The following is a 17,234-nucleotide window of genomic DNA, read 5'->3' on the forward strand; positions in this document are numbered from 1 at the left end:
TATCAAGTTACCTTTTTTTTTTTGTGCAACCTGGCCTGCAAGGCAATTCGTATTATCCGGGACGTTTCTTTGTGTCACTCTATTTAATATATGTTAAATTATGTGTTGTTTTGTCCTGTTTAATTGTGATGGGATTGTGAGTTGTATGCTATAAACTGCACTTCAATTACTGGACATTTTTACTGCTAATAACATTGTCTTCTGTGTCGGATTTCTTTGCAATTCAGTTCAACTTACATAAAAAAATGTTCAGTGGGAAACACTCATGGATTGTCAATATAATACTTTAATATACACGACAGTAACCTTTATTCATAACAGCATTATATGTTCAGAGAAATACTCTACACACCAGTGTATGTCTGGGCACAGCTTTATCAAAATCAAATGAGTAACACAAAATGGACTGAGGGATTTATAAGGACCACTTTCAGGTCCACCAAATTGACCTCTTCAAAATGAAAGACGGTATTAAAATAGGCTACTGTATTTTATCGATGACAATTACAACTGAATATGGAAACTAATAATATACTTTTTTGGGACAAAATAACACACGTGAAAAGTAGAATATGCATCAAATTTGAAATAGAAATCGTGAATAATAATAATAATAATAATACATACTATTATTTCATAATAACATCCAAATGATATGTGGAGAACATCTACTTACAGTTACTTTTGTCATAACAAAACAGAAAAGTAGTCTCTTCTACAGTTTTGTAGGTTGTTGTTAAGACTAGCAACAGAGGTCGTAAAAAACTATCAAACAAAGTTTCTACTCCTCTTTCCTCGGCTCATGCTCGAATAGACTCCAGGTCAGGACATCGGGCTCCTAAAAAGACAAAAGAGGGAACTTCAAACCTAACTCAACACAATGATACATAGATTATATAGGCACTCACACTGTCGCAGCCCCACTTATTAACATTGTGCTGTAACACCATGTTATTGTACAGTCTAGTGCTTACTGTAGATGTCTCCGTTGATCCATTACTTCTCAGCTCCTGTCCACACACACACTGAGCCACTGCTCAGGGTCACTCTGGCCTGCCATCTGAACAGTCATGTTGTCACTGGCTGGGCCACCGCTCAGGTCCGCCCTTCCCTGGAGCTCCAAGCCTTTGTTCTCCTCCGCCTCTCCATTGCCACTTCCCTGTGCTCAGCAGAGAAGACACAATGCACGCCATCATTCAAGACTCAGGACTGAGAGTGCCAGTCAACACTGAGGAAACTGGAAAGACACTGCTGTACCTGCTTTATATACGCCAACTACCTGTACAACACGAGTATAGGCCTAGAACAGAGTCCTTCAGGAATAAATATGGTAAAATACATGTGCGCAGGCTATTAACAAGGAGATAAAAAGTGTTCCCCACTGGATCACAGGGACCAGCACATCAATGACACGCAGGCACATTGATGTCTCTTAGGGAGGGGACCGTGTCACAGGTCAATGTACAGTACTAAGAGGTAGGATATGCAGCAAGGATTGTTTACCAGGCCACAAACTCGGCACAAACGCTTATTGTAAGACTGTTCCAATTTCATTGCGAGAAAATTGTATATACATTCTCAGAGAGGAGTACATCTCCCATTTCCTGTGTTATTCAACAGTCTCAAAGCTGACCCCAAAGGACATGGGAAAACAGCAGACCTCATCTGCGGGTAGTCTAATGGTTAAAGAGATAGCACTGACAGTGAAACATCGATCACTTTTAATCAGCTAGAAACTATGAGATTCTACTGCAAATTATTTGTTAAAGTAGGCATATGCTATGAACTTTAAAACAAGTATCAAAGAAATTAAAATTGAAGCCTAACATTTTATGGGAAAAGCAACTCTTTGGGTTTTATGTCATTTCAGAGTGTAGAGAACTGTGAATATAAATATCCAGATTCCTACTGTATGTTCTAATATTGAAAATACAGAGTCTCATATAGAGAAAGCACATAACACAAAACATCTGCAACAACTCACCATAGCCCTACATGGTCCTTTAGGATCATTGACTAAAAAGCGGCTTGTGATCGGGTAGAATGGTGGCAAGCGAGGAGAGGGTGAGGTGGAGTCAGTGGATAAGGACTGGGACCTCTTGACCGCCGAGGAGACAGCCTGGGCAAAACGGGACGGGGTCGTAGGAGAGTAGGGTTTGGGAGCAGCAAAACTCCTCAGTTTCTCCAGGCTCAGCCCTGGGGATGGGGGCGCCCTGGCAGGACTAGGCCGTGGAGATGGCACACTCGGCTCCACGTCAACTACATCAGCGCCCTCTGATGTCTCCTCGTCCCACTGCACCGGAGGAGGGAAGCTGTCCTCCTCCACTAGCTGCAGGGCCTGCGCTGCTGCTGCCACTAGACTGCCTGGAGCCTCCCTCTGGCCAGCGCCAGGACTGGCATTCAAACTTTTCACTGCCGCCGAGGTTACATAATACCCAGGTGTTCTTTTGTGCTGTGGCAAGCGGAAAGAGCCAGGCTTGGGTTTAGTTGCGGGCGGAATTTTCATCTCCGTGACCTCTGCTATTAAGCCTGCTTGGTCTCCCCCACTAGAGGGGGATGGAATCTTGTCATCTCCTGCAGGAAGTATTCTTGTTAGTGTTGAGGGGGAGTGAATAGGCTCAACCACATTGCTATTTATAGTGCTCTTACTACTAGTAGTAGTAGTAGTAGTAGTAGTAGTAGTAGTGGTGGTGCTGTTGACTTGCTGAGATTGGGAGTCTTCCCTAGGTACAATAGACTGCAGCTCGGTCTGTTCTGCTGTGACCTGTAACTGCTCAGCCTGTGTAGTACGGTCTTTGAGTTCAAGTGAACCTACTTCCTTCTCGAGAGCCACGTTGGGGGATTCCAACATCAGCTCCAGCTCAAAGTTTCTCAGTTTCTCCAAAGTCTTGTGAGGCATGATAGTGTACGTAGTCATCCCCACCTTGGGGATGTAGTCCCTGGTCAGCTCATTGGATGGCTTCGGAGGGGCCGGGCCCCTTTGAGTGGACGTTTGGTACTGAGGGGCTGCTGAGGCAGGAGATAAGGCAGGTGTGATGGGGTCAGCAGGGATCAGCAGCTCCTCTGTAGATGTGGCCATGTCCTTCTTCAGCGCCACCGTCGCAGAGGTAGAGGCTTTAGAAGGGGGAGGCACTTCCTGTTGTCGGGGTGGTGACACAGGACAGGGCGGTGTGAGATCGGTCTGGACTTGGGCATCCTCAGCAGGGGGACAGGGGGTGCTTGTGGCCACTGGCCGTTCACGATAGGAGGGGTCAGTGTCCAGCTGATCTGAGGCCTGTGTTCCTGTACTCTGTGTCATAGGCTGGGCTGCTGGTGGGCTGATAGTAAGAGAGCTCTCAGTACTACATTCACCTTTGACCCCATCTTGTGTTGTGTAATCTTTACATGGCAAGTCTGTCTGACCACCTATTTCCTCAGCTTGGCAAGGAGGGCTTTCTGGAGAACATAAAAAACATGATTTAGTACAAATAGACAATGATCTTGCCAACATTGCTACTAAAGCTATAGCATTTCATCCATAGTTAACACATTAATGTACATTGAACAAAAATATAAACGCAACATGTAAGGTGTTGGTCCCATGTTTCATGAGCTGAAATGAAAAAATCCCAGACATGTTCCATAATGCACAAAAAGCTTCTCTCAAATGTTGTGCACAAATTTGTTTACATCCCTATTGGCAAGCATTTCTCCTTTGCCAAGATAATCCATCCACCTGACCGGTGTAGCATATCTAGAAGCTGATTAAACAGCATGATAATTACACAGGTGCACCTTGTGCTGGGGACAACAAAAGGCCACTCTAAAAATGTGCAGTTTGTCACACAACACAATGCCACAGATGCTTCAGGTTTTGAGGTAGCATGCAATTGGCATGCTGACTGCAGGAATGTCCACCAGAGCTGTTGCCAGAGAATTGAATGTTAATTTCTACACCATAAGCTGCCTCCATTGTGGTTTTAGAGAATTTGGCAGTACGTCCAACTTGCCTCAAAACCGCAGGCCATGTGTAACTACGCCAGCCCAGGACCTCTTTATATTTTTGTTCAGTATATTTGAATTCATCGCTACTTGCAAACATACCATTTGCAGCTTCAGATGTGTCCATCTCAGCAATCAGCATGGGATCCGTGCGCTTAGTGTTGTTCACCATGCTGTGCACTAGTCTGTCAAAAACAGAAGTTATGAAAAGCAATGCAAAAACCCAAGTCAAAGAGAAACTACTTAATTCATACTGCACACTCTTAGAAAAAAAGGTGCTATCTAGAACCTAAAAGGGTTCTTTGGCTGTCTCCATAGGATAACCCTTTGAAGAACCCTTTTTGGTTCCAGGTAGAATTCTACCTGGAACCCAAAAAGGTTCTACAGTACCTGGAACCCAAAAAGGGTTCTACCTGGAACCAAAAAGGGTTATCCTATGAGGACAGCAGAAGAGCCCTTTTGGAAAGCGTAGGACTCTCTGCTAGAGTTCGTACTTGCCATCTGAGGACAGATCACAAGCCTGATCTTCCCCTGCTGGGCCCTCGCTCTCGGGTGGTGAAGAGGTCTCCATCTCAGCATACGGTGTGCCTGGTGCCTCCAGTGGTGGAGAGAGGGCCTCTGTTCTCTCAGAGTCCACGGAGATGTCTGCTGTTGACAGGTTGAGGCTGCTGTCGTCCTCCTGGACATCACTCATAGAGTCTAAGACCACGGAGGCAGTTGTCTCCTCCTGCTCCACGATCTCTTCCAGTGTATCAGGAAGTTGGCCATCTGCAGCACAACAGGATGGAGAAGATTGCAGAGGACATTTTCAATTATCAAGAATCGTAAAATTGAGATAACAAAATCTGCAATGTCTCATCTAAGTTGGGATGAAGAACTGCAGTGTGATGACGAGTAATGGTGTTGTGATGGGGATGAGAATGTCAGATGTTCAATTTAAACCAGACTCACTTAGAGAATAAGTTAATTTGGCTAATAAGAAAATAAGTACTCCTTTACTTCAGAATGAAGCAGCATATTATAAAAACTGATAGAAAGATGATTTAGTATTACTAACATCACTTTCACAATCACACAGCTGCAGACGTAACATTTGTGTCTCAGGGAAATTTCAGACAAGTTAACTGGGCTTAATGAAGACATGTAGCGTCTTATTATTCCCCTCTAGTTATTCACTCTGCATTTCAAGGCCGTCACAGAGGAATAGAGAGCAGAAGGAATATTCAGCAGGCTGGTTATACAAAACGGGGACTCCTCACTGTGCAGTCTGTGATGTCTAACTGAAGTGAACAGCCGTGGGACGTCGGGGAGGGATACCGAGAGAGACATCCAGGCCTGATCCTTCTCTGTGAAGTTGATTATGTGAAGCCAGCGAGGGAGGGAGGGCAGATAAAAATGGAGCAATACAAACATGGAGAAGTCAAATCTTTACGAGGACACTTTTATTTCATACAATCTGAGATAAATGGCTAGTGTGGTATTCAAATACTTAACTTACAAATGAAGTTTCTATGAAATACACTCACTTAGGCCGTCATTGTAAATACAAATGTGTTCTTAACTGACTTGCCAGGTTGAAACATTTTTTAAATTAAAAACAACTTAAGTCTGACAACATGAAAGATGTTACAAAAGACAGGAACAGAACACAAACAAGTACAAAAAGAGGCAGAAAAAAGATGACGCCTAGACGGATAGAGCCTACACTAAGTCTCTCTGGGTTGTGTGTATAGAACCTACACTACCATTCAAAAGTTTGGGGTCACATAGAAATGTCCTTGTTTTTGAAAGAAAAGCAAATTTTTTGTCCATTAAAATAACATCAAATTGATCAGAAGTACAGTGTAGACATTGTTAATGTTGTAAATGGCTATTGTAGCTGGAAACAGCTGATGTTTTATGGAATATCTACATAGGCATAGAGATGCCCATTTTCAGCAACCATCACTCCTGTGTTCCAATGGCACATTGTGTTAGCTAATCCAAGTTTATCATTTTATAAAGGCTAATTATTCATTGGAAAACCCTTTTGCAATTATGTTAGCACAGTTGAAAACTGCTGTTCTGATTCAAGAAGCAATAAAACTGTCGTTCTCTAGACTAGTTGAGTATCTGGAGCATCAGTATTTGTGGGTTCGATTACAGGCTCAAAATGGCCAGAAACAAAACCCTTTCTTCTGAAACTCAGTCTATTCTTGTTCTGAGAAATTAAGGCTATTCCATGTGAGAAATTGCCAAGAAACTGAAGATCTCGTGGAGTGGGAGGCCCCGGTGCACAACTGAGCAAGAGGACAAGTACATTAGAGTGTCTAGTTTGAGAAACAGACGCCTCACAACTCCTCAACTGGCAGCTTCATTAAATAGTACCCGCAAAACACCAGTCTCAACGCCATCAGTGAAGAGGCGACTCCAGGATGCTGGCCTTCTAGGCAGAGTTGTAAAGAAAAAGACATCTCAGACTGGCCAATAAAAATAAAAGATTAAGATGGGAAAAAGAACAGACACTGGACAGAGGAACTCTGCCTAGAAGGTTTTTGTTGTCTCTGACTAATGCCCTCCTTGCCTGGTCTGTGAGTTTTGGTGGGCGGCCTGCTCTTGGCAGGTTTGTTGTGGTGCAATATTCTTTCCATTTTTTAAATAATGGATTTAAATGGTGCTCCCTGGATGTTCAAAGTTTCGGATATTTTTTATTACCCAACCCTGATCTGTACTTCTCCACAACTTTGTCCCTGACCTGTTTGGAGAGCTCCTTGGTCTTCGTAGTGCACCTTGCTTTGTGGTGTTGCAGACTCTGGGGCCTTTCAGAAAAGGTGTGTATATATACTGAGATCATGTGACATATCATGTGACACTTAAATAAAGTCCACCTGTGTGCAATCTAACTAATTATGTGACTTCTGAAGGTAATTGGTTGCACCAGATCTTATTCAGGGACTTCATAGCAAAGGGAGTGAATACATATGCACACACCGCTTTTCCATTTAGTATAATTTTTTGAAACTAGTAATTTTTTACATTTCACTTCAACAATTTGGACTATTTTGTGTATGTCCATTACATGAAATCCAAATAAAAATACATTTAAATTACAGGTTGTAATGCAACAAAATAGGAAAAATGTCAAGGGGGATGAATACTTTTGCAAGGCACTGTACTACTGTAGTGAACGACTGGGAGTGTATGTCTGTAGATTTAATTATCAGGTTAGATTAGAATGTACTTACTGTCATGACAGCTCATTAAAGATCACTCCTCTCCCACAGAAAACATTCAATCCAAGCTAAGCTAGTCAGTAACAAATAGGAGATAACCAAAGTAAGCTAGTCAGTAACAAATAACAGATATAACCAAATGCTTGTATTCAATCAATAGCAGATAGTCTTTATTTGATCCATTTGATTATATTGAAGTACACTGAAAGATAAGCCTATGAAAACTCATGCAGGAAGGTGTAAACATGCAGCAAGAAAAACAGAATAGAGCATGTTAATCTAACAGACAGAAAACATGAGGAAAAGCAGCAGGTCAGTGCAGATAGAAGTGGACATGCTTGAGGAGGAGGAGCTGAAAGAGGCAGAGCGGGCAGAGACAGGAGGAAGATGCAGCAGCACAGACTGTCAGACACCGTCCTCTGGTGACCTGCAGGCTGCAAGTTTAGAGAGAGGAAGTACTTATAGAACATGGTCTTTACTCTTAATATGAAGAAACATAAGAATGCAATGACTATATCACAGGACATGTCCCATTGGATCACAACAGTGTTGACCTTATCCCTCAGACTTGTAGATACCAAGCATTTTAAATGAAATGAAACTTCAGAATAAGCAAACAAAGATATGGCACTAAAAACACAACTATGTTAACGTCATATTTATGATTAAGATCTAATAAAATTGTAAAGAAGAACTGTAGTCACAACAACTGTAGCTAGGTGTTCATTGTGAATGAAATTCAATCACGAGAACAGAAGCAGTAACTGACTCAATGTGTCTCGACCACTAGGAGGCATCAGAGCCAAATAAAATGAGTGCAACTCCCACTGACCAATCATTGGTCTTATTTACTGTTATCGATGGTTGACTTTAGAGACCAAAGTACAATTGTCCAAATCTCTGCCAAATCGTCCAGAAATGCAATAATAGCAATGTCTCACAAACCAGGAGAAAAATGTGTACTAAATTACATTTGAAAGAGCCTATAGACCAGGGTTCCCCAAATGGCCCCCCATGTTTTCTGAGCCCCCCCAAAATAAAGAAATAAATGGATTGTTGGATATAAAAGACCACCAGCAAATGAGTTCCAAGTGATTTTAATTTCCAAAGTATTCCCATGCATAATAGATAGATGTATGTGATTGTATACAAATGCAAGCAAGTTTTGAAATTACTATGTTTTAGTGAAATATTATATCGGTTTGGGCTTCTTGCAGTCAATTTGCATTCCACAAATTATTTTAATTATGTTCCGGGCCCCTGACCATCCGCTCAAGATTGTTTCTTGAGAGGATGAATCTAGTTGATGATCCCTGCTATAGACTCAAGTGACCCCCTCATGTAAATTTTTTTTATCTGAAAACATTGAAAACCTATATACAGGAGGTTGAGCAGAAGCCAATTCAATACAGCAGCATTAAATCCATTTAAAAACGTTCATACCTCCATCTAGCGAAGCTGCATCTTGGACAACCACACTGGGAGATGCGGGGGGTAGAGGAGCCTTGCGCTTCGTCCTCTTCAGGGAAGACTCCGTGCTGCGACTCAGACCAGCCATCTCCACAACAGAAGGGACAAAATAATCATTCAAATTCATCAAGAGCTCTGGACATAAAGTCTTAATTTTGGGGAAATTCAGGCAGTATTTTACAGACAGACCTGGCATTGACAAAGAACACAGATCGAGTTAGGTTAGACCCACTCACATGGTCACTGTCCTTTTGGGCTTCGGGCTCTGAGTCGGAGATGGACCTCTGGTGATGGCTGAGGTTAGAGGGGCATCTCTGGGACACCAGTATGGGGGGCAGGGGAGCCCGTCTCTTCTTTGGCAAGTCAGAATTCATGGAGTAGCAGTTGAATGTGGAGGAGTGGGCACTGAGCGAACTCATGCTAAGAGGTCGAGGCTTGCTGGGAAAGACTGGGGACGCCGGGGCACTGGCAGTCATTCCCTTTAAAAAGCAAACAAACATCCAATCAGATCCTGATCAGGGGCCTGTTCTCTGCAGTAAGCAAAGAGAAAACTAGCCAATCACATGACTGTGACAATATTCCCCCCTCCCCAACACATACCCATTCAAATCCTCCTAATCAGCCAAAATTGACTTGCAAATGACAGAGCTGAGAAATGTTGGTGATTGCATGTGAATAGATAAAGAACACACCTGCTCAGGTTTCTTCCTACTCCTCCTGAATAAACTGAACAATCCCTTGTTTTCTTTCTCCTTCTGTGTTTTATCTTTACCGGGTAGAACGGTATCTGTTAGGAATATATAGATCTTATTGAAGACATTTCGGAAATTCCTGACAAAGATTTAATGAACTTGACTTCAAATGCATAATGTCAGTAGTAAATCAAAATAAGGTAATAAAAGCATGTAAAAACAATACAATTGAGTTACATTACCTAGACGACCTAGATGAGTTGGGGTAGTAGGGGTAGGAGAGGCAGGTATGTCTTCTGAGTACATAGCTGTGAAAGAGAAGATGGAAATGATATGTGGTAGTAAATGCAGCATTTACATGAGTACACCTGTGTAGTTGTAAAATGAATGAATGGTGAATAGTGTTTATACAGAATAAGTATCTTGTTGGCAGACAAGATTTGGTTCTGGGTGCCGAGATTAGTTCAGAATGATTGGTAATTATTCAGATTAATGAATGTTGAAGGCTGTTGTTTTTAAATCAGAGAAGCCCTTACCTTTTGTGTCCGTTGCATACACCTCCCTTATTGCAAAATCATTGAGAGAACAGGTCAAATCCAAAGGATCCTTAGATTGGGCATCTCTCAATAAAAATGTGCTCTGCCGGTCAAATTCACATTTGTCACAAATAGATGGTAAGAGGTCTTCAAGGGGGACTCGAGGGCTTACTCTTAGTATAGTCTTCTGGGTATTTTTATAGTTTATTACCAGGCGAACAGTTGCCTGGAAATCAAATAAATGTGATTATTAGACTGTTTGAAAAAGTTATAATATATATATATATAGTACCAGTCAAAAATACACCTAAATATTTTCTACATTGTAGAATAATAGTGAAGACATCCAAACTATGTAATAACACATATGGAATCATGTAGTAACCAAAAAAGTGTTAAATCAAAATATATTTTACAGTTGAGATTTTTCAGAGTAGCCACCATTTGCCTTGATGACAGCTTTGCACACGCTTGGCATTCTCTCAACCACCTTCATGGAGGTAGTCACCTGGAATGCATTTCAATTAACAGGTATGCCTTGTTAAATAGTGTAATTTCTTTCCTTCTTAACCTCTATGGGCACCTACTCAACAGCCAGTGTAATCCCGTGGCGCGTTATTCAAATACCTTAGAAATGCAAAAACTTCAATTTTTCAAAAATATGACTATTTTACACAATTTTTAAGATAAGACACTCGTTAATCTAAACACACTGTCCGATTTCAAAAAGGCTTTACAACGAAAACAAAACATTAGATTATGTCAGCAGAGTACCCAGCCAGAAATAATCAGACACCCATTTTTCAAGCTAGCATATAATGTCACATAAACCCAAAACACAGCTAAATGTAGCACTAACCTTTGATGATCTTCATCAGATGACAACCCTAGGACATTATGTTATACAATACATGCATGTTTTGTTCAATCAAGTTCATATTTATATCAAAAACCAGCTTTTTACATTAGCATGTGACTAGCATGTGACTAGCATTCCCACCGAACACTGCCGGTGAATTTACTAAATTACTCACGATAAACGTTCACAAAAAGCATAACAATTATTTTAAGAATTATAGATACAGAACTCCTCTATGCACTCGATATGTACGATTTTAAAATAGCTTTTCGGTGAAAGCACATTTTGCAATATTCTCAGTAGATAGCCCGGCATCACAGGGCTAGCTATTTAGACACCCAGCAAGTTTAGCACTCATCAAAGTCAGATTTACTATAAGAAAAATGTTATTACCTTTGCTGTCTTCGTCAGAATGCACTCCCAGGACTTCTACTTCAATAACAAATGTTGGTTTGGTCCAAAATAATCCATCGTTATATCCAAACAGCGGCGTTTTGTTCGTGCGTTCAAGACACTATCCGAAATTGTAAATAAGGGTGGCGAGCATAGCGCAATTCGTGACAAAAAAATTCTAAATATTTCATTACCGTACTTCGAAGCATGTCAACCGCTGTTTAAAATACATTTTTTTGCCATTTTTCTCATAAAAAAGCGATAATATTCCGACCGGGAATCTGCGTTTAGGTAAACAGACAAAAGAAAAGAAAGCATTCGGTCGACTCGGGCACGCGCCTAAGCCCATAGTACTCTGAGCGGCCACTTGCCAAAAGCGATAAAGTGTTTCAGCCAGAGCCTGCCTCGATATCGTTCAGCTTTTTCCCGGGCTCTGAGAGCCTATGGGAGCCGTAGGAAGTGTCACGTTATTGCACAGATCCTCAGTCTTCAATAAAGAGCCAAGATGAAACACTACTTCTCAGACAGGCCACTTCCTGCATGAAATCTTCTCAGGTTTTGGCCTGCCATATGAGTTCTGTTATACTCACAGACACCATTCAAACAGTTTTAGAAACTTTAGGGTGTTTGCTATCCAAAGCCAATAATTATATGCATATTCTAGTTACTGGGCAGGAGTAGTAACCAGATTAAATCGGGTACGTTTTTTTTCCGGCTGTGTCAATACTGCCCCCTAGCCCTAACAGGTTAATTCGTTTGAGCCAATCAGTTGTGTTGTGACAAGGTAGGGGTGGTATATAGAAGATAGCTCTATTTGGTAAAAGACCAAGTCCATATTATGGAAAGAAGATATGACAGTCCATCATTATTTTAAGACATGAAGGTCAGTCAATGCGGAAAATTTCATGAACTTTGAAAGTTTCTTCAATTGCAGTCGCAAAAACCATCAAGCACTATGATGAAACTGGCTCTCATGAGGACCGCCACATGAAAGGAAGACGCAAGTTCATTAGAGTTAACTGCACCTCTGAAATTGCAGCCCAAATAAATGCTTCACAGAGTTCACGTAACAGACATCTCAACATCAACTGTTCAGAGGAGACTGCGTGAATCAGGCCTTCATGGTCGAATTGCTGCAAAGAAACCACTACTAAAGGACACCAATAAGAAGAAGAGACTTGCTTGGGCCAAGAAACATGAGTAATGGACACTAGACCAGTGGAAATTTGTCTTTTGGTCTGAGTCCTCCAAATTTGAGATTTTTGGTTACAACCGCCGTGTCGTTGCGAGACACAGAGTAGGTGAACGGATGATCTCTGCATGTGTGGATCCCACTGTGAAGAATGGAGGAGAAGGTGTGGAGGTGATTTACCTGCATGGCTACCAAAGCATTCTGCAGCAATTCGCCATCCCATCTGGTTTGCGCTAAGTGGACTATAATTTATTTTTCAACAGGACAATGACCCAAAACACAACTCCAGGCTGTGTAAGGGCAATTTCACCAAAAATGAGACTGATGGAGTGCTGCATCAGATCACCTGACCTCAACCCAACTGAGACGGTTTGTGATAAGTTAGACCCCAGACTGAAGGAAAAGCAGCCAACAAGTGTTCAGCATATTTGGGAACTCCTTCCAGACCTTTGGAAAAGCATTCCAGGTGAAGCTGGTTGAGAGAATACCAAGTGTGTGCAAAGCTGTCATCAAGGCAGAGTGGCTACTTTGAAGAATCTAAAATGTTAAATATATTTTTATATGTTTAACACTTTTTTGGATACTACATGATTCCATGTGTTATTTCATAGTTTTGATGTCTTCACTATTATTACTATTAGAAAATAGTAAAAATAAATGTAAAAACTCTTGAATGAGTAGGTGTCCAAACTTTTGACTGGTACTGTGTGTGTGTGTGTGTGTGTGTGTGTGTGTATAAACTCAGCAAAAAAAGAAACATCCCTTTTTCAGGACCCTGTCTTTCAAAGATAATTCGTAAAAATACAAATAACTTCACAGATCTTCATTGTAAAGGGTTTAAACAATGTTTCCCATGCTTGTTCAATGAACCATAAACAATTAATGAACATGCACCTGTGGAACGGTCATTAGGACACTAACAGCTTACAGACGGTAGGCAATTAAGGTCACAGTTATGAAAACTTAGGACACTAAAAAGGCCTTTCTACTGATTGAAAATCACCAATAGAAAGACGCCCAAGGACCCTGCTCATCTGCGTGAACGTGCCTTAGGCATGCTGCAAGGAGGCATGAGACTGCAGATGTGGCCAGGGCAATAAATTGCAATGTCCATACTGTGAGACGCCTAAGACAGTGCTACAGGGAGACAGGACGGACAGCTGATCGCCCTCGCAGTGACAGACCACGTGTAACACCTGCACAGGATCGGTACATCTGAACATCACACCTGCGGGACAGGTACAGGATGGCAACAACAACTGCCCGAGTTACACCAGGAACGCACATTCCCTCTATCAGTGCTGACTGTCTGCAATAGGCTGAGAGAGGCTGGACTGACGGCTTGTAGTAAAGCAGGTCCTCACCAGACATCACCGGCAACAACGTCGCCTATGGGCACAAACCCACCGTCGCTGGACCTGACAGGACTGGCAAAAAGTGCTCTTCTCTGACGAGTCGCGGTTTTGTCTCACCAGGGGTGATGGTCGGATTTGCGTTTATCGTCGAAAGAATGAGCGTTACACCGAGGCCTGTACTCTGGAGCAGGATCGATTTGGAGGTGGAGGGTCCGTCATGGTCTGGGGCGGTGTGTCACAGCAAAATCGGACTAAGCTTGTTGTCATTGCAGGCAATCTCAACCCTGTGCGTGACAGGGAAGACCTCCTCCTCCCTCATGTGCTACCCTTCCTGCAGGCTTATCCTGACATGACCCTCCAGCATGACAATGCCACCAGCCATACTGCTCGTTCTGTGCGTGATTTCCTGCAAGACAGGAATGTCAGTGTTCTGCCATGGCCAGCGAAGAGCCCGGATATCAATCCCATTGTGCACGTCTGGGACCTGTTGGATCGGAGGGTGTGGGCTAGGGCCATTCCACCCAGAAATGTCCGGGAACTTGCAGGTGCCTTGGTGGAAGAGTGGGGTATCATCTCACAGCAAAAACTGTCAAATCTGCTGCAGTCCATGAGGAGGAGATGCACTGCAGTACTTAATGCAGCTGGTGGCCACACCAGATACTGACTGTTACTTTTGATTTTGACCACCCCTTTGTTCAGGGACACATTATTCTATTTCTGTTAGTCACATGTCTGTGGAACTTGTTCAGCTTATGTCTGTTGTTGAATCTTGTTATGTTCATACAAATATTTACACAAGTTAAGTTTGCTGAAAATAAACGCAGTTGACAGTGAGAGGACGTTTCTTTTTTTGCTGAGCAGATGATCTATACTCACAGAAAAAAAATTACAAGATACAGCCATTATTAATTACAGTAAATACCCAAGTTTCGGAAAACAACTCTCAGATAAAACTTTTATAACTAGTACATTTCTACCACTGAGATTTCTCACGTGTACCTCTGGCATCTGAGGAATTGGCTTCTTAATCTTGTCCTCCATTCCTTTGGGCTTGAGCAGGACCTTCTCTGCTTCCAGGGCCCCGATCAGAGTGTTGGGTTTGAACTTGATTGGGTTTCTGTTGGTGGTGACGAGCTCTATAATATAGCCTGATGGGTTCAGGTGGTACTTGGCACAAAGCATCACTAACAAATCCATCATGGGCTTGCTGAAAAACAGAGACACAGGTTAGAAGTAATAAATCAACCTAGCTAAGGATAAAAGGTTGTGTGTTTTATATCCACAGAGAAGACACAGCACTGTTGGTGTGTGGAAATTGCAAATGCCAAGGAGAAACTACTATCACGAAAGTAGATGCCATGAAAGAATACGTTTTACGTTATAGTAATGCATTATCACACAACTTTTTTACAGTGATAACATGTAGCATAAGGAGCCATCCGTTTTTGCTTCATACACTACTGTTGGTGGTCTGGAAAACTCTTTAGCAACAATATCTACGCAAAGCTTTCCAGCAGTTTCCAAATTCTAGGCCTTGGGAGGGTTTTCTGCAAATATATGGCAAAAGTTAAATTATTATCATAATTAGTTCACTGTACTCTGTAAATGAAAAGAGGTTGAAGAATTGGATGCTTAATCCTTTTATATTAAAGTTGGTCTCGATTATAGCTTGAGAGGGCAAAGGGCAAAATATACCAACGGAGTGCGTTTGCGTCTTGCAAAACTAGAATAATAATATCTTGAGTAAACTTGATGGAGAGTGAACAGTGTGGGTCTGTAGTTTCATATCAGGACACAAAGTCCTTGTTCTGAAAAACAACTAAGCCCTTTTGACCGTAAGATATTCATCTCATGTTTGTCTGATTAGGCGTTTTGGTCTCAGCTGAATTGGTGTGGATGAAAGCTCCACAGACCAGACTTCGTAAGACTAACTTTCATGAGATGTATGTGCAGTGGGCTTGTATCAAAACTTAATCTAAGTTCTACCATAATAACTGTGCCTAAAACACAAATAACATTATTCTACCTTAGCAAGTGAAAAGGAACCAGCCACATTATACATTATACCACCTACAATATCTGACTCAAAGAAATGCTACATTCAGTTATAGCCTTGGAAAGATCACGTTATGGTAGAAGGATTCACGTAATCATATACCAAAAATAAATATGAATCAAATATTTGTTTTGGAATATGACACTCGCATAAGAATTGGTCAAAATGCTTTTAGATCATGCTTCATCTTGGAATCATGGGATGTCTTGGAGGTCTTACCAAGGAGGGAAAGCTGGGAGCAGTTTGTTGGTGTTTAGTCACAGTGAGACACTTCCTTTATTTATTTACTGCACTTCTTTTGACCAGGGCCCATAGGCAAGTCATTCCACAAAATTAGTGACTTTTGATATTTTAAGTAGAAATTGTGCACAAATATAGAAATATAAAAGTCTTATACTAAATGAAGTGACCTTTAATATAGACCACATGGAAAACTCAATAAATCCAATTTTTGATATGAATAAAGACTTGCTAAAGTGCCAAAATTCAGCAATTTTGACATGTCCCTCTAAGCATCCTCTGTGACTTCAATTAAAATGTTAACCCACTTAACACCAACATGTCTCCAAGTTTTCCCCATCATTGTAAAGCTGTAGTTATTTTTGTTTCTTTGACAAAGTAATTTCTGAAGCTTGTTTTAATATGGTGGAACTATTCCTTGTAAAATATTTTAATAGTCAAATCATAGTGTAAAAGCAGGTGAGCTGTTTTTTTGGCTATTTTCTGGGGTTTTGTGTTGGAAAACAGAGAAAACCGGGTGGGTCGAGCATAACATGTCAACCCTGTTACCCATAGATAGACAGGCTAGACATTGTTTAACAAAAATAATGTTGTGAAGCTTGCATTCAATTGCCCCTCCCTGTTTCACACAACGAGCTTCAATTCCCCCTGTCACGAGGGGATTTCTAAAAGATTTAAGATGTTGTCAACCCTGTTACTTTATTTGGCACTTAATAGGCAATTGAGATGGGAAAACTTGTTTTTATGAAGTTGAACATGTGACAGAATGTAAACATTAGGTGAAATCAAAACGTTTTTTGTTGTTGCCAAGTTACACTACTCAAAAGGCAACTAATTAGTCTGTCTAAACTACTGGCACACAGCTTGGACACCCATGCATACCCCACAAGACATGCCACAAGAGGTCTCTTCACGATCCCCAAGTCCAGGCGCACAGTACTATATAGAGCCATGACTACATGAAACTCAATTCCACATCAAGTAACTGATGCAAGCCATAAAATTAGATTAAAAACAAAACAGATTTTAAAAAAAGACCTTATGGAACAGCGGGGATTGTGAATCAACACAAACATAGGCACAGACACATGCATACACACACACGATAACATACGCACTATACACACACATGGATGTAGTACTGTAGATATGTGGTAGTGTTGGAGTAGGGGCCTGAGGGCACAGTGTGTTGTGAAATCTGAATGTATTGTAATGTTTTTTAAATTTTATAAACTGCCTTAAATTTTG

The 17,234-nt window shown here is 41.4% G+C and overlaps 1 protein-coding gene across 4 annotated transcripts in view; it reads right to left on the reverse strand.

Moving 5' to 3' along the window:
• Positions 1-268: 268 nt before the first annotated feature.
• Positions 269-17,234, reverse strand: part of LOC106586194 (cordon-bleu protein-like 1) — a 53,198-nt gene continuing 36,232 nt past the window's right edge. For all 4 annotated transcript variants that reach the window (XM_082968910.1, XM_082968909.1, XM_014173186.3 and 1 more), the window contains 11 exons: positions 14,690-14,897; positions 9,892-10,117; positions 9,598-9,663; positions 9,356-9,450; positions 8,900-9,142; positions 8,637-8,751; positions 4,476-4,749; positions 4,084-4,166; positions 1,985-3,435; positions 975-1,159; positions 269-838 (listed from right to left, as the gene is read on the reverse strand). In XM_082968910.1, the coding sequence (XP_082825036.1) occupies positions 1,004-1,159; positions 1,985-3,435; positions 4,084-4,166; positions 4,476-4,749; positions 8,637-8,751; positions 8,900-9,142; positions 9,356-9,450; positions 9,598-9,663; positions 9,892-10,117; positions 14,690-14,897 (2,917 nt within the window). In that variant the 3' untranslated portion in view covers positions 269-838; positions 975-1,003. The remainder of the gene's footprint in view (positions 839-974; positions 1,160-1,984; positions 3,436-4,083; positions 4,167-4,475; positions 4,750-8,636; positions 8,752-8,899; positions 9,143-9,355; positions 9,451-9,597; positions 9,664-9,891; positions 10,118-14,689; positions 14,898-17,234) is intronic.

The sequence above is a fragment of the Salmo salar genome, chromosome 25, assembly GCF_965601325.2.
Source record: "Salmo salar chromosome 25, fSalSal1, whole genome shotgun sequence".
NCBI classification, from domain to species: Eukaryota; Metazoa; Chordata; class Actinopteri; order Salmoniformes; family Salmonidae; genus Salmo; species Salmo salar.